At 40.1% G+C, this 23057-nt stretch overlaps 1 protein-coding gene across 4 annotated transcripts in view; it reads right to left on the reverse strand.

The window, feature by feature from the left end:
- Positions 1-5020: 5020 nt before the first annotated feature.
- SLC14A1 (solute carrier family 14 member 1 (Kidd blood group)) overlaps positions 5021-23057 on the reverse strand; it is a 182812-nt gene continuing 164775 nt past the window's right edge. For all 4 annotated transcript variants that reach the window (XM_077283812.1, XM_077283802.1, XM_077283832.1 and 1 more), the window contains exons 3-9: positions 20020-20209; positions 17426-17554; positions 17040-17232; positions 12381-12528; positions 12015-12149; positions 9742-9791; positions 5021-6152 (exon numbers count right to left, since the gene is read on the reverse strand). In XM_077283812.1, the coding sequence (XP_077139927.1) occupies positions 5979-6152; positions 9742-9791; positions 12015-12149; positions 12381-12528; positions 17040-17232; positions 17426-17554; positions 20020-20209 (1019 nt within the window). In that variant the 3' untranslated portion in view covers positions 5021-5978. The remainder of the gene's footprint in view (positions 6153-9741; positions 9792-12014; positions 12150-12380; positions 12529-17039; positions 17233-17425; positions 17555-20019; positions 20210-23057) is intronic.

Genomic DNA, 23057 nt, shown 5'->3' on the forward strand with positions numbered 1-23057 from the left:
GTGCTGTCCTGCCATCTTCATCAGGGCTTACAAATTCATATGTATAGTGTCTTAATTGTATTATTATGCTTGTTACATAGATTGTTGTCTTTTGCTACCATCTTTATTATCTGTTCTCATGTATTGCTGATTTAATCTACATCATACCACTCTCTCTCTGTAATTCCTCCTATCTTTTTCCTTACATCCTTTCTTTCTGGTCATTGACATTTTAGCAGAAGCGTGCCTTAGAGCTGGAGAGTGGATTCTCCTGTTACCTCTGTCCTCTACCTCATCCTCATGCCTTAATCTTCCCTAGATATGTCATCATCGTCTTTTGTCAAGATCTTGTGAATAAACTACCTAAATGTTCATCCACTGCATATTCCTTCCTTGATCATCCACGTGCTTCTGGTCAGGCTGAGGAGGAAAGGATAGTGAGTATGCCATTGCTTGCACAGAGCTCACATCCCTCAGACACATCTCACCTACGTACATCGGTGGCAGAATACCTTTCCAACTAGGCACTGTAAAATCAGAAGATTGGAAAAAACATTTAAGGAAAAAACTCTTCCAAAACTCTTCAAAACCCTATTAAAAAACAACTTTAGGAAAATAAAAACTGAAGGGTATGTGCAGGCAACATATTTTTCAGGCTTTTTCCATAGCCTCCTGTTATGGACCTGGTGGTTAGGTGCACCAGGAATGACCTGATAGTTAAACACGGAATCGGGACGAGCTCTGGGGAAATGGGAACTCTGCTGACCGCAAACCCTACTCCTATCAACACAACTAGAAATAGCCGTGGAGCGTGCCTGACTCTGCCTAGACGCCTCTTCACAGCCTAAGAGCTAACTACCCCTAAAGAAAGGAAACAAAGCCTCACTTGCCTCAGAGAAATTTCCCCAAAGGTAAAAGCAGCCCCCCACAAGTATTGACTGTGAGTTAAGAGGAAATCACAAACACAGGATGAAATAGGCTTTAGCAAAGAGAGGCCAGTCTAACTAAACAGATTGAGGATAGAAAAGGGATCTTTGCGGTCAACACAACAAACTACAAAAACCACACAGAGTGTGCAAAAAATACCCCCGCACCGACTCACGGTGCGGTGGTGCCACTCTGCACCCCCAGAGCTTCCAGCTAGCCAGGCAGTTTCATGATAGCAAACTGGACTAGAACTTAGCAAGAAAAACCATAAGTAACAAATGAACAAGCCGGAACTTAGCTTTTGCTGGAGTAGACAGGTCCTCAGAAAGATCCAGGAGAGATCTGAACCAGTACTAGAACATTGACAGCTGGCAAGGAGTAACGATCTGAGTGGAGTTAAATAGAGAATCCTAGCCTAGCCCTGAACGAGGGCAGCTGGGGAAGGAATCTCAGAACCAGCAGCTCCCCTCACGGCCACCAGAGGGAGTCCAAGGACAGAACTCACCGAAGTACCATTCATGACCACAGGAGGGAGTTCGAGAATGGAATTCACAACAACCTCCCCCTGAAAACGTGCCAAAGAAATAAAAGAAATGATGAGTATATGCACTGCAATGTGAAAAATAACAGTCGTTTGAGCTTCTTTTAACCACTTCAGGCTTCCAAAGTTGCAAATTGGTTAAAAGAAGTGACCTGAACATTATTGCTTGGAAGTCGCTCACTATTTTATACATATAAATAAATGTATGATGAGAAACATCCTCCCATCGAGTGGTCTCTCTGACTTGTCACCTCGCTGGTCGTCTCCACTACGAGATAGACTTGCTGCACGCGTTTCGGCACGCTGTTGGTTTATGTGTGGTGTTCGCATTTCCCTCTTCATTTGTTAACAATGTACAGATTCAGTTTGGAATACTTATTGGAAAACTGAGCACTTAAAGGGAACCTGTCAGCAGGATTGTGCACAGTAATCTACACACAGCGTCAGGTCGGCGCCGTTATATTGATTACAGTGGTACCTGGTGATAAAATACGTCTTGTGGTTGTTGTGTAATCCCTATTTTCAGTTTTGAGTTACTGATATGCTCGTGGTCCGGGGCGGCCTCTGGGGGGTCTTTATGTGGTGCTCTGGATAGGTATTCACCAGTATGGCTTCTGACAGGTCACTGATCCCTCACTGACCTGCCCCCTAGTTTGCATACTGAATATTATATATATATATATCTTGAAAAAATCAAAACAAAACCCTTCTGCAGGCAGGCTCCGGCGGCGCCATCTAGGAGGAGGACATTTTTGCAATCATATATAAAGTATGATGTGTAAGGTATGTACATATGTAAAAGAAGTCACAAGATTCTCCTCCTCGGCACCTCCTTTCATGGAACCTGTTGAGGTTATACATGCAGTCTGATCAGTGATTGGCATGATATAGGGAAGGAGATATTCAGCAGAATAATATAAAGGTTTGTTTTTTCAGTGTAACTTGTGCTTTATTCATTGAAATTCCTGGCACTTTTTTACATAGTCAATGGTCAGTTCTACTCGGCGATTGACAACGATCTCTGCATACACAAGTCGTAAGGGAAGACTGTCAGTCACTAAATAGCACCGCCCACCGGACTCCTATGCATACCAACACAAGGGATTTTAATGAATAAAATACTAATTTTATTGAAATTTTTCCAACAAAATATATAGAATTCTGATCAGCTACTCTTGATCTATAACATTCTGCCTGCAGATCAGATGCCATTTTCAACCTGACAGGTTCCCTTTAACATGCCGATGCAACTGAATATGACTTTTTACTTCCCGTAGTTGCTGCAGGTTAATGTATAATATTTGGATGTGCGTCCATGTCTTTTTTCTACAGATATATTGTATGGCATAGTCTGTCCCCTCATTTTTCCTTTAGTTTTCCTTGGTACCACCACTGGGTCCGGATGTCTAGGAGACTAGGAAAGTGAGTTCGCTTGGTGTTTAGTGTTGGTAATGAGTGGTAGCCATAGGATGGTGTGACCCAGAGCCATGGGGGCTTTGATTGGTTGGATGAGTGCGGTGGGATGCCGGGGTCACTCCCTGTGCTAGCACAATGTCATGGCAGCGGTGGTCTTCGCTCAGCGCTAGAGGATCGCCTTGATGTGGCAGTGGGCTTACACATTCTGATCAAAATCTTAGCTAAGTTACATATTCAGCTATAGTGCTGAGCAACAACCCCAGATGGGTCCTGTATGCTGGTGGCTTTATTTATGGAAGAAAGCAGCCATGTTTTTCAAGTCTTGGACAACCCCTTTAATATGAGATTAAAAAAAGCAAAACAAAAACATCCAGATTGCTAGAAAATAATTTTTGTTATTTTAATCAATGCATTTCACATAAAATTAGCGAAAGTATACAACGGTTATTTACATTCTGCATGTACAGCGCCTAGCATTTTGATATAACATACATAGTATACACAAAAGTTAATAAGTGGTATTCATTGGTCAGGTGTTTTGTTTTTTTTAAATAAGTTCTAAATACAACTGGCATCAGAATTTTCATTATTTTGTCACACCAAAAAATTTACCTAATTTTCATTATTTTATCACACGCACATACACGGCACGCACGCTTACTATTTGCATAAGTGCTTTAAGGATTTTATATTTGGCTGTTGATTTAATACAAAAATATATTTTTCACAATTAGATGACAGTACATAACTAGTAGGACATTTTTTTTAAATAATGCTTTGATAAAAACAAATTACTTCTATATTATTATTTTTTTCTACTAATTAGTAATGAGTCCCTGAAGTGAATCTATCAGCAAATTTCACAATTCAAGCTACATAGATGTCTTAGACCTGATGAGGCTGGTGGGATTACTATATATATATATATATATATATATATATATATATATATATATATATATATATATATACTGTAGTTCTGATATGAATGTGTACATTTTATCGAACTCATACAGTTTTGACACTAGACGGGAAAGGTTTTCAAATACATTTGTACTGACGTAGATTTGCACGATAAGTACACCCACTTCATCAGGATTAAGAGATCTGTTTAATCATGTATTTAGTTGTTCTTGTGGAATCTGATAACAGAACCACTTGACTCCATTTATTTGTTAGTTACTTGGTAGAGGCAGGAGATATGGTTATAAGTAGGAAAAACTATAGCCATTATTTTTGGCAAATCTCAGACAGCGGCATTTTTAAATAGGACAACCGCCACTGAGGTCAAGCACTAGCACCTTAAGGCTCCGACAACTGCTGGCGCCATCTTTGTCTTCCTATGAAGCTCAGCCTGTGGCTGGGCTTCACAGAAGAACATAATTTTATCTATTTATGGCAATGCTGTAATATTGCAGTAAATAGAAGTAGCACACAAATGATCACAGTTTCATGTCCCCTAAGGGGACCATAAAATAAAAAAATAATAATTATGAAAACAATAAAATACATATATATCGCCCTGATTTTCCACCCCACGAATAATAAAGGTTTGTTTTTTTTTAGCATAATTGGTATCGCCACGTTTGAAAAAGTTAAATCTATCAAATGTAATTAGCCCAAGTAGTAAACACCATAATGTGGAAAAAAAATTTGCATGCCGACTGGCGGAATTCTGATTGTTATTGCTCCCTAATAAAAAGCAATAAAAAGCTATCAAGACGTTGTAATTACCAAAAAAGCATCCATAAAAACATTATCTTACCACACAAAGCAACAAGCCTTTACACAGCTCTATTGCCGAAAACATAAAAAAGTTACAGATTTCAGAAACTGGCGATTTAAAAAACTATTTATTTCTTACAAAATCTCATTTTTATACCATTTAAATGAATAAAAAAAATCTACATGTTTGGCATCACCGTGATTGTACTCACATCGACAATCATGTTGCCAAGTCATTTTTACCAAACAATGAACAACATGAAAAAAAAAACCTAAAAAAAAATATGGCAGAATTGCTTTTTTTTTCCATTTCACCACATTTCGATTTGTTTTCCATTATATCGTATAGTAAAATGAATGGTATCATTAAAAGCAACCACTTGTCTGGCGATAAAAACGCAGCCTCAAAAAAGCTATGTTGGTAGAAAAAAATTTAAAAAAGTGGCTCTTGGAAGAGGGAGGGGAGGAAAAATAATTGAAGCATGAAAATGAAAAATTACCAAAAAGTGAAGGCGTTAAAGGGAGAATTGAGCGAATATGTTCGGAAGTGGTCATCAAATCTGAATTTGCCATATTTGTGCCATATTGGTACCCTATTCGTGACAAATGTATGCTCCCATTGACTCAATCACATTCGGCTGTGTTTGGCGAATATCGCAAAAACAATATTCGGCACTGATCGTAATCTGAACCGAATTTTGAAAAATTTGCTCAACTCTAGTCAAAGGTTGTATGTGATATTGCAGTCTAATAGTATTTACTTTCATGCAACTGAAACGCAATACCAGACGCAACCTATGGACAGGTGTGGCGCTGTTACCAGTTGTTCATCCTGTACGTCCCCCTTTAAATACACAATAATATGTTTTTCACTCAGACCTTTGTAGAAAGCTCTGGGGCCATTCTTTATGACTTGTTATAATAGTCCTCAATGGAAAACTTGGCGTCATGTCCTATGATCAGTCTTCAACTTATTGGTGAAAGAAGGGGAAACAGAGCTAAAATCTCAAAGGTGAAGCCTCTTGCATCTATCAAAGGCTTTGTTCTATGATCCATCCGGTAAGGATATCCTCTAGGAAATTCTTCCCTTTTGTCCTTTATGTCTCGGAAATAAGTACGGTAACTTTATGATTAAATATTCTTCGTAGATCATCTCCCACTTGACACGCGTCGATCCTGTAAACGGGACACCCGTCTACTCACTACTCTCACGTTGATCCTCCCAAGAATCTTGGCACGTCAGACATAGCAAACGTTAATCTACATGGATGAACGGTCTTCCACGTTTAACCATTTCAATGGATTTTGCTAGAGTAGAAAAGATTTTGTGGAACAGGAAGATATAAAAAAAAGATGGTAGAAACGTCTGATCGTCCCTCCTTTGGAGTATTCAGATGTTGCAATTCTCGTTTTTGTCCTTCAGGTTCTGGAAATAGACTCTGTTGGCCTCTGGGTAGGTGACCTTCGATAAGGGCAGTTTATAAATGCCCGGATTGTTTGTAGTGAGCAAGAGGAAGGTGAGCGCCGATAGGCAGAATGGCCAAGTACAACATGGCAGCCCGACCTACAAAAAGAAAATCATCGGGTTTATAAAAAAGTAATGAAACTAATAAAATATAGTCAAAACGTTTAAACAGCTCTCCTGAGACAGCCCTTTAAAGGGTAACTCAAAGTGTACATAATTTTGATATTTTGGTAAAAGGGGTTGTCCGGCCCTAGGCTGTTAGTCTGCAGTTACTCTATGTGACTGCAGACTTGTGAATCCTCTCATCACGCTCATTGTTTGCTGTGTGGATTCTCCGGAACAGAGGGTGCGAGTATTCGATTGGCATATAAGCAATCACATGCAGACTAGACATTCGATGCCTTGCATAATGCAAGTGAGCGAGGCCAGGTGCAGTCTAGTCAGAATGTGGCCAGAAGTGTGCAAACCACATATATACAGTCAGGGCTCCTGTTGCTGGCAGTGCGCACAATATGTGGATTCACAAGTCTGCAGTCACATAGAGTTAATCTAGACTTGTAGGCTAAGGCTGGACAACCCCTTTAAGTTCCTTTGATCGGAGGTGGTCCAGAAACTTCCAAAAATTGTTCAAACCAAGAGTCGATTTATAAGCTCAATAGACTCTGCAGGTCAATACACGAAACTGCTGAGGACTTCGGTCCCTTGCTTTGAGATTTCAGGACCCGATCCCCCCATTGTTGTCATGGGGCTATAAAATATCAAAAATTATTTAAAAGCTTAGACCTTTTGAGTATATTATTGTGCATAAGGGGAGTCTGTTACCCAAACCGATAGTATAAACTAAGTACTTATAGGGGAATTGACCCTAAAAAAATGTGCACATATGTGTTCTAATCACTGCCTCAGTTCTGCAGCACAGAAGACTAATAAAATATGCTAATTAGGGTGCTCTGTGCACCTTGGGTGTGGCCAAGAGCTTCAGCGACTGCTCCACCCACTTGATTTCACAGGTCATTGACCACACTGTCTTACATGAGCTTTCTGTTTCTCTCCAGATAATGCAGCGCTGTAAATCACCAGTGAGAGAGGCGGGCATGCAAAACCAGTGGGTGGAGCATTTCATTGAGCCTCTTGGCTACACCCAGGGTGCACCAAACACCCTAATTATCATTTTTTTAAATTAAACTTCAGTTTCTATAGAAAGTGGATGCAATATAGGAGCTGCATCCCTTAGAAGATTATGTGCTTAGCTTGTACTGTTAGTTTAGGCTGACAGACTCTCTTTAATAAGTATATAACTAAAGAAAAAAAATCAAAAAATCATTAAAATATTTGAAAAAAAAATAGACAACAAGAAGTAATGGCAATTAGGGTTGGTGAATGGAATTGCCAAGTCTTGGTAGCGTCCCCTTTTATAAATGCATAAAGTAAAAGTTTTCTTTTCTTAGGATGTTGGATGCATTATATTTAAAATGTTAGTTATTCTTTTAAGCAAACTATTGTGCCTCAGGGGTAACTTTCAGAATGTGCTTTTGTTCATATTTTTTTTTTTTTAAAAAAGAGCTTTGAGAAATCATTTTAGATAATGCCACGAGGGGTGGAAGCTCTTTGAACTTAGTAATCAAAGTTTTAGACAAAATGTAAAAAAAAAAACAACAAAATGACTGACATTTGACTGAAGAACTACAGCTCTGTCAAACATTAAGAGACCACTGCAAAATATTCAGTTTGTCTGATTTTTCTCTTCATAGGTATATTTTTGAGTAAAATGTAAATTGTTCTTTTATTCTATAAACTACTGACAACATGTCTCCGAAGTTCCAAGCAATAAATTTAACCCCTTACTGACATCGGACGGGATAGTACGTCCGATGTCAGCTCCCCTGCGTTGATGCAGGGCTCCGCGGTGAGCCCGCATCAAAGCCGGGACATGTCAGCTGTTTTGAACAGCTGACATGTGCCCGCGATAGCGGCGGGTGAAATCGCGATTCACCCGCCGCTATTAACTAGTTAAATGCCGCTGTCAAACGCAGACAGCGGCATTTAACTACCGTATCCGGCCGGGCGGCCGGATATGAGCGCATCGCCGACCCCCGTCACATGATCGGAGGTCGGCGATGCTTCAGAATAGTAACCATAGAGGTCCTTGAGACCTCTATGGTTACTGATCCCCGGCAGCTGTGAGCGCCACCCTGTGGTCGGCGCTCACAGCACACCTGATTTTCTGCTACATAGCAGCGAACAGCAGATCGCTGCTATGTAGCAGAGCCGATCGCGTTGTGCCTGCCTCTAGCCTCCCATGGAGGCTATTGAAGCATGGAAAAAGTTAAAAAAAAAAAAATTAAAAAAAATGTGAAAAAAATAAAAAAAAATATAAAAGTTTAAATCACCCCCCTTTCACCCCAATCAAAATAAATCAATAAAAAAAATCAAATCTACACATATTTGGTATCGCCACGTTCAGAATCGCCCGATCTATCAATAAAAAAAGCATTAACCTGATCGCTAAACGGCGTAACGAGAAAAAAAATCGAAATGCCAGAATTACGTTTTTTTGGTCGCCGCGACATTGCATTAAAATGCAATAACGGGCGGTCAAAAGAAAGTATCTGCACCGAATTGGAATTATTAAAAACGCCAGCTCGGCACGCAAAAAAATAAGCCCTCAACCGACCCCAGATCATGAAAAATGGAGATGCTACGAGTATCGGAAAATGGCGCAATTTTTTTTTTTTTTTAGCAAACTTTGGAATTTTTTTTCACCATTTAGGTAAAAAATAACCTAGTCATGTTAGGTGTCTATGAACTCGTAATGACCTGGAGAATCATAATGGCAGGTCAGTTTTAGCATTTAGTGAACCTATCAAAAAAGCCAAGCAAAAAACAAGTGTGGGATTGCACTTTTTTTTACAATTTCACCGCACTTGGAATTTTTCTTCCATTTTCTAGTACACAACATGGTAAAACCAATGATGTCTTTCAAAAATACAACTCGTCCCGCAAAAAATAAGCCCTCACATGGCCAAATTGACGGAAAAATAAAAAAGTTATGGCTCTAGGAAGGAGGGGAGTGAAAAACGAACACGGAAAAACGAAAAATCCCACAGTCATGAAGGGGTTAATATTTTTTTCTGAAAAGGGGAAATTGTCAAAATAAAAAAAAATAAAAAACTGTGCTTTCAGACCTCAAATAATGCAAAGAAAACAAGTTCATAATCATTTCGAAACAACACTACTAATGTTTCAACTCAGGATCAGGAAGAGTTCAGAAATCAATATTTTGTGGAATAACCATGATTTTTAATCACAGCTTTCATGCGTCTTGGCATGCTTTCCACCAGTCTTTCACGGCTTCTGGTGCAAAAATTAAGCAGTACTTCTTTGTTTGATGGCTTGTGACTATCCATCATCCTCTTGATTACTTTCCAGAGGTTTTCAATGGGGTTCAGGTCTGGAGATTGGGCTGCCCATGACAGGGTTTTGATGTGGTGGTCTCTAAATTTTTGGCAGAGCTGTATGTTTCTCCAAGTTACTGATTGACAAAAAAATTTGGGATGTTGTTGATTTGAAAGATCAATGTTACATGGATTTTGGTGGTGCTGCTGGTACGATATCCACTGTAAATATAAACTATGCCATTGTCAAAAGATAGGAACAGATATTTGTACATTACTAAAAAAACACTTACCACAGACATCATGTTGCCCAGTGCAGCCCCTAAGTATGCACAAAAGAGAGCTGGGGGTGGAAGGAAAAGGGGAAATTAGTATAATAAATACTGAACATTGCACATATAGAGATGTCAAAATTTGTTCATCTAGACTTTACAACCTAATTACAAAACCTTCATTTGACATATTAATCTACATTACAGTGTGGGTCAGCATAGACTTTCATCGCCTACACATCCAGAGCAGCACTCACTATTCTGCTGGTGCAGTCACTGTGTACATACATTACATTACTGATCCTGAGTTACATCCTGTATTATACCCCAGAGCTGCACTCACTATTCTGTTGGTGCAGTCACACACACATACATTACATTGCTGATCCTGAGTTACATCCTGTATTATACTCCAGAGCTGCACTCACTATTCTGCTGGGGCAGTCACTGTGTACATTACATTACATTACTGATCCTGAGTTACATCCTGTATTATACCCCAGAGCTGCACTCACTATTCTGCTGGTGCAGTCACTGTGAACATACATTACATTACTGATCCTGAGTTACATCCTGTATTATACCCCAGAGCTGCACTCACTATTCTGCTGGTGCAGTCACTGTGAACATACATTACATTACTGATCCTGAGTTACATCCTGTATTATACTCCAGAGCTGCACTCACTATTCTGCTGGTGGAGTCACTGTGTACATTACATTACATTACTGATCCTGAGTTACCTCCTGTATTATACCCCAGAGCTGCACTCACTATTCTGCTGGTGCAGTCACTGTGTACATTACATTACTGATCCTGAGTTACATCCTGTATTATACTCCAGAGCTGCACTCACTATTCTGCTGGTGCAGTCACTGTGTACATACATTACATTACTGATCCTGAGTTACATCTTGTATTATACCCCAGAGCTGCACTCACTATTCTGCTGGTGCAGTCACTGTGTACATACATTACATTACTGATCCTGAGTTACATCCTGCATTATACCCCAGAGCTGCACTCACTATTCTGCTGGTGCAGTCACTGTGTACATACATTACATTACTGATCCTGAGTTACATCCTGTATTATACCCCAGAGCTGCACTCACTATTCTGCTGGTGCAGTCACTGTGTACATACATTACATTACTGATCCTGAGTTACATCCTGTATTATACCCCAGAGCTGCACTCACTATTCTGGTGCAGTCACTGTGCACATACATTACATTACTGATCCTGAGTTACATCCTGTATTATACACCAGAGCTGCACTCACTATTCTGCTGGTGCAGTCACTGTGCACATACATTACATTACTGATCCTGAGTTACATCCTGTATTATACCCCAGAGCTGCACTCACTATTCTGGTGCAGTCACTGTGTACATACATTACATTACTGATCCTGAGTTACATCCTGTATTATACCCCAGAGCTGCACTCACTATTCTGCTGGTGCAGTCACTGTGTACATACATTACATTACTGATCCGGAGTTACATCCTGTATTACACCCCAGAGCTGCACTCACTATTCTGGTGCAGTCACTGTGTACATACATTACATTACTGATCCTGAGTTACATCCTGTATTATACCCCAGAGCTGCACTCACTATTCTGCTGGTGCAGTCACTGTGTACATACATTACATTACTGATCCGGAGTTACATCCTGTATTATACCCCAGAGCTGCACTCACTATTCTGGTGCAGTCACTGTGCAATACATTACATTACTGATCCTGAGTTACATCCTGTATTATACCCCAGAGCTGCACTCACTATTCTGGTGCAGTCACTGTGCACATACATTACATTACTGATCCTGAGTTACATCCTGTATTATACTCCAGAGCTGCACTCACTATTCTGCTGGTGGAAAGAACAATATATGATCCATCTGTAGTCCAATAATGTGTCTATGACAGAAGCCACTTGCTGCTTTGGAGCTGAATGTGGACCCCTTTACCTCTTAGGCCCCTGTATGGCTGCCCAGGTTGCACCAATGGTGTGCCCACTCCTGCTGTTCCCCTCGCTGGTGACCCCTTTGTTACTCTAGGCCAGCTTGATTACTGCAATTGACTTAATTTATAGAGTACCCAAGATTCTTCAAGTTTTGCACGTTCTGATAAATTCAAATGGCATTGAATTATTCATTACCCGACTAGTGGGAAAGTTGGCTGCTACAATAGAGAAAAGCTTCCCGTGTCACTGCTACTGACTTTGTACAATTCGTCTGCTTTTAGTATTAAACTTTTACCAAAATATAATCCCATATAATACATACCACACGCTATAGCGAGCAGGTGAGTTTGCCAGGTGAGAGCGTAAAACATTCCACCCACTGCAATGCAAGCCAAAACCGAGTTATAGCCCCACAGACCAAAGTAGATCTTGCCGAATGGAGCCGCCAGACTTAACCCTAAAAATGAAGAAGAATTGCGCTTAATACATAAAAGAAGTCATGCAAAAGTTTTAAGACTGATCTTCAATGAATGAATTACAAATTATAGATTTGGAACTCCGATTGGAGTGACAACAAGCCAAGCCTATAATTTGCATTTGTGAAACCCTACTTAAGCATCCACCAGCGAAAAAGTGCATGTGTGGAGCATGTCTATTAGCAATAAAAAGCAGCCAGTAACATATTTACCTGCCAACATCCCCAAAGCTGATCCAATTGCTGCATGCATGCAGATGATGGGGGAGGATACAAACAGAGCCACCAGGAAAATCCCTCCTGTCCAAGGGTTATCACATCCATACACCTGACCGACACCAACTGGGACAGCTTTCAGTAGCTGCAAGACAAAAAGGAAAGCATATTACATTTTATTAAAGGATGTACTAATCAAGCTCATGGTATTCACACCCACAGGAACTCACAGTACTAAGTGTAAAAATAAAAAACATTGTTTACAAGAGCTTATACATATTCAATGGCTGTTGGCCTCCTGATTCCTCTTGATTTGATTGCGCTTGCAAGTATTCGTTAAGGGGAGAGTAGATTTAGAGTTTATTTTCACTGGCCAATCGAGGCCGTTAAATGACCTTCGATCGGACACATGTAACCTGTTTAGAAAGGGTGACCACTCTTCTTTAATACTATCATTCTGTGCACGTAAAATATCATCGACAACACATGGACGATGTTCTGCCAAGGATGATTATTTTTAAGCGAGCTTTAAAATTATTTAGCAAATAAACATTCGTTTGCTGATTTGTCAGGTGATTGGCAACCCGTTTAAACAGGCTGACTATTGAGAACAAGCATTCTTGAGAACCCTCATTCATGATTATAGTCCAAATAGAAGCACCTTAAAAATTTGGTGGACACCTTAGATGGATGCTTAACCTCTTTTAGAAGATTCATCCACATGGCCAATCCTTGCCAAAATTAGAGAAGAATTAGAAGCTCTGCCATGAAATTGTCAGGTTCAGAGGACATTTCTCTAATATTTATGGGAAATTAAGGCAGATCAAAGGGTCTAAGGAGAAGTGAAACCAGAAAAATGAGCTTTCAAAGTGCCGTAGACTGACCAAGAAGACTCCAGGGTAAAGAGAGGCATTTAATGAACTGGATTCCGCTTCATAAATATACTTAATTTGGGAAAATTATATGAAGGTATATTGTAACCCATCAGCAATAAGATCTAGAAAGCGGGAGAATAAAATCTAAGTCATAGTGCAGTGCCACCAAGACGTAAAAGCAATATATTTTATCTTGTAATTTTTATGAGTTCCTCCTAAGATCTCCGAGCGGCCGGCCAGTAAAGACAGTTCTCAAACACGCATACATTTTACTGCTTATGTTCACAGCTGGGGAGTGACCGTGCCGTGTAAAAAACCAAATCTGCCTTCACACTTTTTATGAGTTCTCAGTCCAATAAAGTCTACCACAAACCACTTCAAATAATTGCTTTACTTTAAGACAAATAAATCAATGCCAGGTGATAAAACCATCACCGTGCAGGACGATCGATATAGGGAGAGCGATATTTCTATGTAGAATATACAGAAGAACTGGGAGTTCGCTATGTTCCTGTACACACTGCGGGGAAGACAGTTACAGTGAGACCTACAGTTTTACACCATTAACTATGCAATTCTAAAATATCCCAAAATCTAGATTTCGAGATAGTTTACTTTTCAACAGTTTATGCCATTGGTACATTGTCTCCAGATCCAATTTGCAGTAGAACTCATTTAAAGGAACGTTAAACACTAAAGAAGCAATAGCCCAGAAATTCCTTCCTGTATCTCCTCTTTGTCTTTGATCCTATTTTGCACAGAATATTGAAACAAATGGTCTGTTTACGGAGCGCAGCCTTGTCCTCCTCTTCCTGATGATCAAACAAATGGCTTTGGGGGAACGGGGTTAGGTGACTAGTTTCTTTTTTTATTTTATGAGTCAATACTTGTCGGGCTGTAGGGGCCTTCATACTGTGGGAGGGCTGTGGGGGCTTCATAATGTGTGGTTAACTGTGGGGGTCACTGTTGGGGAATCACATTGTGTGGGGGGACTGTGGGTACATCATACTGTGTCCGAGTCATTGGGGCCTCATAATGTGTGTCTGAACTGTGGGGCAGGTGTCACTTTGGGCGCATCATACTGTGTGGGGAGACTTTGTGAGCATCATACTTTGTTGTGGGCTATGGGAACATACTGCTCTGTGTGGAAGAACTATGAAGACATCATGTTTTATGGGGGCACTATAAGAAAATCCAACTGTGTTGGGGAACTGTGGGAACATTATATTGTGTTGGGGACACTGTGGGGGCATCATGCTTTGCTAAGGGCACTACAGCATCATCATGTTGTGTTTTTTGGTGTACTAATGGTTAGTTCACTGTTGGGGTATCATGCTATGTGTGCAGTCATTTTTGGGACCATCATATTCTATGGGCCATGAGATTGTAGTAGGTGAGAGCATTAAACACTTCAATAGGGAAAAAACACTGTGCAAATGTTGTAAACATTGGGAGGTTTGCCCTGATGTGTCTGCAACTAGATGCCATGAACCAGCTATTTTGCTGTTTTTTCAGGTGCTGGGGGCAATTCTTACCTTTGCTATGGAGCTCCATGATTTCTATGTATGGCCTTATGGTACGAAAAGAACAGGCTGCTGCCCCTGCAAGGCATTTGAGTATGAAAAATTTGACTGATAAAACAAGTGTGTAAAAAAAAAGTCTTTGACTTGCATATTTTGAGGGGGGTAGACAGGCTCAGTGAAAAGTCTGTTTTTTTGAACTGTTCTTTTGTATATTTAGAAAAACAATTATTCTGCCCCTTACAAAAAGGATTGCACAAGAATTACAAAGAATCAGATCAGTCGCTTGTGATGTGCAAATGCACCGTCTCTGCCTGACATTAATTTCAGAGTTTTTTTCTTGTAAAAAATATTGTGCTGCATTGCTTCTGCTTTGTAGTGCATTATGAATGAAAAAAGTGTAATCCAAATGTAGCATAAGAAATACCAGCTATACCATATCACTGATCAATCATACTGAGTCTTGCACTGCTGCTAGCACCTCTCATATCTCTCACTGCCCCACTAGTAATGGCATTTTTGTATTATTCCATGATTACTATGATCATATTTACTGCTACAGTTACACAACACAGCTACCTGGAGTATTTGATCACTGTTTTAAAGCTTTCTCTTCATATCTCGATTGCTAAGCTGTGAGGTCTGAAGCTCTCTTACGATCCTAAATTGTATTAAAATAGCTGCTGCATTCCCTGCCTTGGCTTTTATAAATGGTATGACAGTCCTTCCTGACTGACTGTGCCATACCATTCGATGTAATAGTTGCAAGGCTTTATGGGGGAAGTAAACGCTACTTCCAGATTATTCCTCATTGGTTAAATGGTTGATACAGTTGAAGATAAGACAGGTTCACCAACTCCAACATATAAACCTACAATGTTGATCCTGAGGAAGGCGAAAAATCCTGAGGAATGAAGGAATGTACCGAGGGGTTTTAATTGCCCCATAAAAGGGGGACATTTTAATCCTTTTTCCCAGACATCTGATTTAGCTAGGGATAATTACACAAGAAAAAAATAGACCAAGTCATTTTTGGAACATTTGGAAAGAATGAAAGGTAATGATAATGGTAACCATAGCAAATATTGAAATGGAGTCCAACTTCATCCTGGACTACAGGACATTTTGAGTACCCCTATCTGAAATGTATGCTTTATGGACATATTGCCCTGGTCATAGTGGTACTCATGTCCCCAACAACATCATCCTCTGGACCATCATATTTCCCACCATGAAATTATCTTGTCTGGTCATTGAATGTAGTAGTTCCCAAAGGGTTCACTTGTCTAACTTCATAGTTTCACATTTTCCATCATTTTACCCTTAGTGACCACCAATACGTCTTTTTACTGACCTGCGACATAAAAGACTAGCCTCCCCCATGGGAAACAATCCTGCGGCTGTCGGCTGTGCTCTATAGCTGACAACTTGCTGCATCAGCCACGATCAGTGTTGGCACCGACTATGATTGTTTAACCCCTTAAATGATGTGGCATCTAGCTAGTTAAGAGTGTGGGGCTTGCTCATTAATTCCATTGGCACCCTGAGATCTTGATTGTGTGGTGCTGATGTTTGCCATGGCAGTTCTCGGCCAAATAATGGCTTTAAAGGCTGACAGCTTTAGCGACCTGTTCAAAAGTTATCAAAATTTAGGTGGTAAAAAAAACTTTTTTGTTCCTGTCATGTCACTTTTCAGTATTTCCTGAAAAGCACCTGAAGGGTTAATTAACTACCCGAAATCTATTTAGAATACGTTGAGGGGTGCGGTTTTTAAAATGGCATTAATTTTTTTTTTTTTTCAATATATAGGACCACCAGAGTCACTTAAAAACTGAACAGGTCCCTAAAAAAAAATAAGTTTTGTAAATTTCCTTGAAAAAAATGAAAATTACTGCTACATTTTTAAACCTTCTAAAATGCTATCAAAATAAAACATTTTACTAATGGAGCTGATGTAAAGTAGACGTGTGGGAAACATTATTTATTAATGTTTTTATGGGATATGACTACCTGGATTAAATGGATAATCAGTCAAAGTTTAAAAATTACACATTTTTTTAAATTTCTGTTAAAATTCTGATAAATGCAAAATATATCAACCTAAATTTACCATTGACATAAAATATGATATTTCACGGAAAAAAACAATCTCAGAATCACTGGGATATGTTGAAGCGTTCCAGAGTTATTACCACATAAAGTGACACTGGTCAGATTTTAAAAATGTGACCCAGTCACTAAGGGGTTAATAATATTCTTACCGAGGGTATTTGGACATCGGTCCAAGTGATGTTTGGAATGGCATCTATAGGTTGGATATCGACAGTAGGGAAGAAGACGTTGTAGTGACCGGTGGCGGCCATGTGCAGACATACTGCAATGTTGAAAGGCAGGGTGAACACCGGCAGGTCCCATTTGCTGAAAATAGAACCCAAAGCACTGGACAAGACAGGGCTGAAAAAAAATGATATAAAAAAAGAACAAATATAATCTAAATGTGAACATTAAGAAAAGATCCAGCATTTTGATTGGCTGATATGTGAAGGACAGTATTTTAGCAGTGAAAAAATATAAGGTCAATTAAATTGTTATTTGACTTCTGGTATCAGTTTCAATAACTGTCAAAACAAAATAATTAAAGACTTACCAAGTCATCGACATGACAGTCACAGGGATAAGAAGCCACCAATAGTAGTTTCCTTTATCTGAAAACACAGCCATCAACAAGCCGACCAAGATCCCGTTATACCCGTGTAACCCTGCTGCAATTGCAGATCTGTAGTATGGAAAACAGTTATGAGTCGCCAATACATGACACTAAATTATTAATTTATACAGTTGTGCTGCATAAAGAACCTCATCCACAACTACCACAAAAGACTTCAAGCTGCTAGTCATGTTAGAGGGGGCAATACACGGTATTAAGAAATGGGGTATGTAAACTTTTGATCAGGATCATTTGGATGTTTTGGGTTGTCATTATGATTTAAGAAGAGAAAACACAGTAGTTTGACAATAAATGGCTTCACCCAACCACTAACCATGAGTAGAGAAAAAGTCATATTCTTTGAAAAAAGGCAAAGAAAACAAAAATTCTGCCGGGGTATGTAAACTTTTGTTTTGAGTACAACTGTATATATTCTAATTATTAAAGTTAAAATTTCTCTTCACAACAGGCGCTCGCATAATCCATGATCAACAATATAACTTCTACAATACTAGTCAGTAAGCTAGCTATAAATACTAGAATAACTACTATAATACTGCTCCTAAGTACAAGAATATAGCTGCTATAATACTGCTCCTATGTACAAGAATATAACTACTATAATACTGCCCCATGTACAAGAATATAACTACTATAATACCGCTCCTATGTACAATAATATAACTACAATAATACTGCTCCTATGTACAAGAATATAACTACTATAATACTGCTCCTATGTACAAGAATATAGCTTCTATAATACTGCTCCTATGTACAAGAATATAACTACTATAATACTGCCCCTATGTACAAGAATATAACTACTATAATACTGCTCCTATGTACAAGAATATAGCTACTATAATACTGCTCCTACGTACAAGAATATAGCTTCTATAATACTGCTCCTATGTACAAGAATATAACTACTATAATACCGCTCCTATGTATAAGAATATAACTACTATAATACCGCTCCTATGTACAATAATATAACTACTATAACACTGCTCCTATGTACAAGAATATAACTACTATAATACTGCTCCTACGTACAAGAATATAGCTGCTATAATACTGCTCCTATGTACAAGAATATAACTACTATAATACTGCCCCTATGTACAAGAATATAACTACTATAATACTGCTCCTATGTACAAGAATATAACTACTATAATACTCATCCTATGTACAAGAATATAACTACTATAATACTGCCCCCTATGTACAAGAATGTAACTACTATAATACTGCTCCTATGTACAAGAATATAACTACTATAATACTGTCCCTATGTACAAGAATATAACTGCTATAATACTACTTCTATGTACAAGAATATAACTACTATAATACTGCTCCTATGTACAAGAATATAGCTACTATAATACTGCTCCTATGTACAAGAATATAACTACTATAATACCGCTCCTATGTACAAGAATATAACTACAATAATACTGCCCCAATGTACAAGAATATAACTACTATAATACTGCTTTTATGTTCAAGAATATGACTGCTATAGTACTGTCCCTATATACAAGAATATAACTACTATAATACTGCCCCTATGTACAAGTATATAACTACTACTAGATGGAGGCCCGATGCTATCGCATCGGGAGGGCTGTAATGTCACGATGGGGGCAGGCTTTGCAGCGTTGAGAATCTATCCCCCATGTGCTCACCCACCTATCCACTCTCTCTTTCCCCATGTGCTGACTTCTCCCTTCTGTGCTCTCTTCTTTGACCTGTCTACCCCATGTACTATGTGCTCCTACTGTTCAAAGATGGCAGTGGTCAGTGAATCATTCTTCTGATCCCGGCGGCAGCGTGTTCGCGACAGTGTTCCGCTGGTGGTACCGCTCAAGAGGCTGCATACAGCGTATACAGTGTGTGTGTGTGTGTGGTGCGTACGGCGTATACAGTGTGTGTGTGTGTGTGAAGGTGTTCCGCTGGTGGTATAGCACAAGAGGCTGGTACCACCAGCAGTTTCCATATTGAGACACCCATCACTTAGGTGTCCCAATATGGAGGTCGGTGAACTTCCGCCGCTTGGAATTCTGGGATCCGGACACATCTGGACCGAACAGGATGTGAAGACATTACAAGGTAAGTATATGTATAGATAATGCTGTCCCCTATATACAAGAATATAACTACTATAATACTGCTCCTATGTACAAGAATATAAGTACTATAATACTGCCCCTATGTACAAGAATATAACTACTATAATACTGCCCCTATGTATAAGAATATAACTACTATAATACTGCCCCATGTACAAGAATATAACTGCTATAATACTACTTCTATGTACAAGAATATAACTACTATAATACTGCTCCTATGTACAAGAATATAGCTACTATAATACTGCTCCTATGTACAAGAATATAACTACTATAATACTGCTCCTATGTACTACAATATAACTAATATAATGTTGCCCCTATGTACAAGAATATAAATACTGTAATAACACAGCCTTATTACATGGCCGAGTAGTATTTTCTACATACCTGTCTTGGCTGAGAACAAGTGCTGTCATTGTTGACACAATAATGCCCAGGCATCCGGCAATCGCCCACCAGGTGTTTTGAAGGAAAAGTCCAGCAATGATGAGGAGACCACTAATAGGATTATTGACGAACATCACTTGTGACGTGCCACGTAAAACCCAGTCAATGAACTGGAATGGGACAGGTTTATCTGGAATGGATTGATTTGTTTTACAACATTTGCTGATGTGATGTTCCATGTAGCACATTATGATGTTTTACCTGTATAACATTTACTTTCAGTTCTCTGAATCATTTTGTGTAGAGTTTACATTACTTTGCTATCTCCTCCCCAACCTCACCACTACAATAATCCCATCCCTAATCCATCCCTTCAATCTATCCCTAACTTCTGGTACCTTCCCCTCTGCTTTCAAACATGCCACAATCACACCTATCCTCAAAAAGCCTTCCCGTGACCCGAGTGCTATGTCCAGCTATCGCTCCATATCTTTGCTCCCATTTGCTTCAAAACTACTTGAGCAGCACATCCACGCTGAACTTTCCTCTCACCTTGCATCTAACTCTCTCTTCGACAAGCTACAATCTGGCTTCCATCCCCACCATTCCACTGAGACTGCCCTGACCAAACATTCGAACGACTGGATCAACATGTTAGGGCTTGTTAGGTTAGGCTATGAGTTGAACTAGATGGACTTAAAGACTTCCGTCTACCTTAACAACTATATTACTATGTTACTAAGACTTAATTACAGCCAAAGCTAACAGACAATTCTCTATAACCATCCTTCTAGACCTGTCCTCTGCCTTCGACACAGTTGACCACTGCCTCCTACTACAGATCCTCTCTTCCTTTGACGTCAAAGACCTCACCCGATCCAGGATCTCCTCATACCTTGCCAACCGCACATTTAGCGTTTTCTACTCCTATACTACCTTCTCATCCCACCCTCTCTCTGTTGTTGTCCCTCAAGACTCTGTCCTAGGACCTCAACTCTCTTCTCAATCTATACCCTTGGCCTGGGACAACTCATAAAGACCTATGGCTTCCAGTACAATCTATATGCTGATGACACTCAGATCTACCTCTCTGGCCCAGATGTCACCTCTCTGCTCTCCAGAATCCCAGAGTGCCTATTAGCCATATCCTCCTTCTTCTCCTCTCGCTTCCTCAATCTCAATGTGGACAAAACCAAACACTTTATCTTTCCTCCATCTCGCATATCTTCCCTACCTGATCTATCTATCACAATAAATTAATTCACACTTTCTCCCGTCCCCTTAATCCGCTGCCTCGGAGTAACCCTTGACTCTGCCCTGTCCTTTAAACCGCACATCCAAGCTCTCGCCACCTCCTGTCGCCTGCAGCTCAAAAATATTTCCAGAATCAGTCCTTTCCTCAACCCTCACTCTATCAAAATGCTTGTGCATGCCCTAATCATCTCCCGCCTTGACTACTGCAACATCCCCCTTTGTGGCCTACCTTCTAACACTCTTGCACCCCTCCAGTCCATCCTTAACTCTGCTGACCGACTAATTAATCTCTCTTCTCGCTACACTCCTGCTTCCCCTCTTTGCAAATCCCTTCACTGGCTCCCAATTTCCCAGTGTATCCAGTTTAAACTACTAACGCTGACCTACAAAGCATCCATAACCTTTCTCCTCCGTATATTTTCAAACTAATCTCTCAATATCTTCCCTCACATAATCTGCGGTCCTCCCAAGACCTCCTTCTCTCCTCCACGCTTATTTGCTCCTCACCCAATCACCTCCAAGACTTCTCCCGAATATCCCCCATCCTCTGGAATTTTGTGCCCCAACACATCCAGTTATCCACCACATTTGGATCCTTCAAATGGAACCTGAAAACCCATCTCTTCAAAGAAACTTACAACCTGTAATGAGTTGACCACACGACCACCTCAACATCATTGGAGCTACTACAACCCCTGACCTACTGTCTCCTTCCCCATAATCCTGTAGAATGTAAGCCCGAAAGGGCAGCATCATCTCACCTCTGTATCAGTCTGTCATTTGTATTTTGATGTAACCCAGTCTTATGTAAAGCACCATGGAATTAATGGTGCTATATAAATAATAATAATAATAATCTACTATATAACTGTCTAAGGGTCACTTCCGTCTGTCCTTCTGTCTGTAACGGTTATTCGTTCGCTGATTGGTCTCGCCAGCTGCCTGTCATGGCTGCCACGACCAATCAACGACACGCACAGTCCGGAAGAAAATGGCCGCTCCTTACTCCCCGCACTCACTGCCCGGTGCCTGCATACTCCCCTCCGCTCACCGCTCACACAGGGTTAATGCCGGCAGTAACGGACCGCGTTATGCCGCAGGTAATGCACTCCGTTACCGCTGCTATTAACCCTGTGTGACCAAGTTTTTTTACTATTGACGCAGCCTATGCAGCGCCAATAGTAAAAAAATCTAATGTTAAAAGTAATAATAAAAAAAAAAAACGATTATATACTCACCTACGCCACGTTTCCCGCTCCTCGCAATGCAACCGGCACGTTCCGGTGGAACAGATGGTCTGGCAGAAGGACCTGCCATGACATCACGGTCATGTGACCGCGACGTCATCACAAGTCCTGCGCGCCTGCGCAGAAAGGACCTGCCGTGACGTCACGGTCATGTGACCGCAACATCATGACAGGTCCTGCACGACAAAGACCTGCCGTGACGTCACGGTCATGTGACCGCGTTACGGTCACGTGACTGTGACGTCATCACACCCTTGGACCGGAGGATGCTGCCTGCACCCCACACAGGCGACAGAGCTACAACGCGCCTGCGGAAGGTGAGTATATGTTTATTTTTGATTTTTTTATCCTGTGTCACTGGGCAATATACTACGTGGCTGGGCAATATACTACGTGGCTGGGCAATATACTATGTGGCTGGGCAATATACTACGCGGACATACATATTCTAGAATACCCGATGCGTTAGAATCGGGCAATCATCTATTAATAATAATAATAATAATAATAATAATAATAATAATAATAAAACCTGTA

This window comes from Ranitomeya variabilis, chromosome 1, assembly GCF_051348905.1.
Source record: "Ranitomeya variabilis isolate aRanVar5 chromosome 1, aRanVar5.hap1, whole genome shotgun sequence".
Lineage (NCBI taxonomy): Eukaryota > Metazoa > Chordata > Amphibia > Anura > Dendrobatidae > Ranitomeya > Ranitomeya variabilis.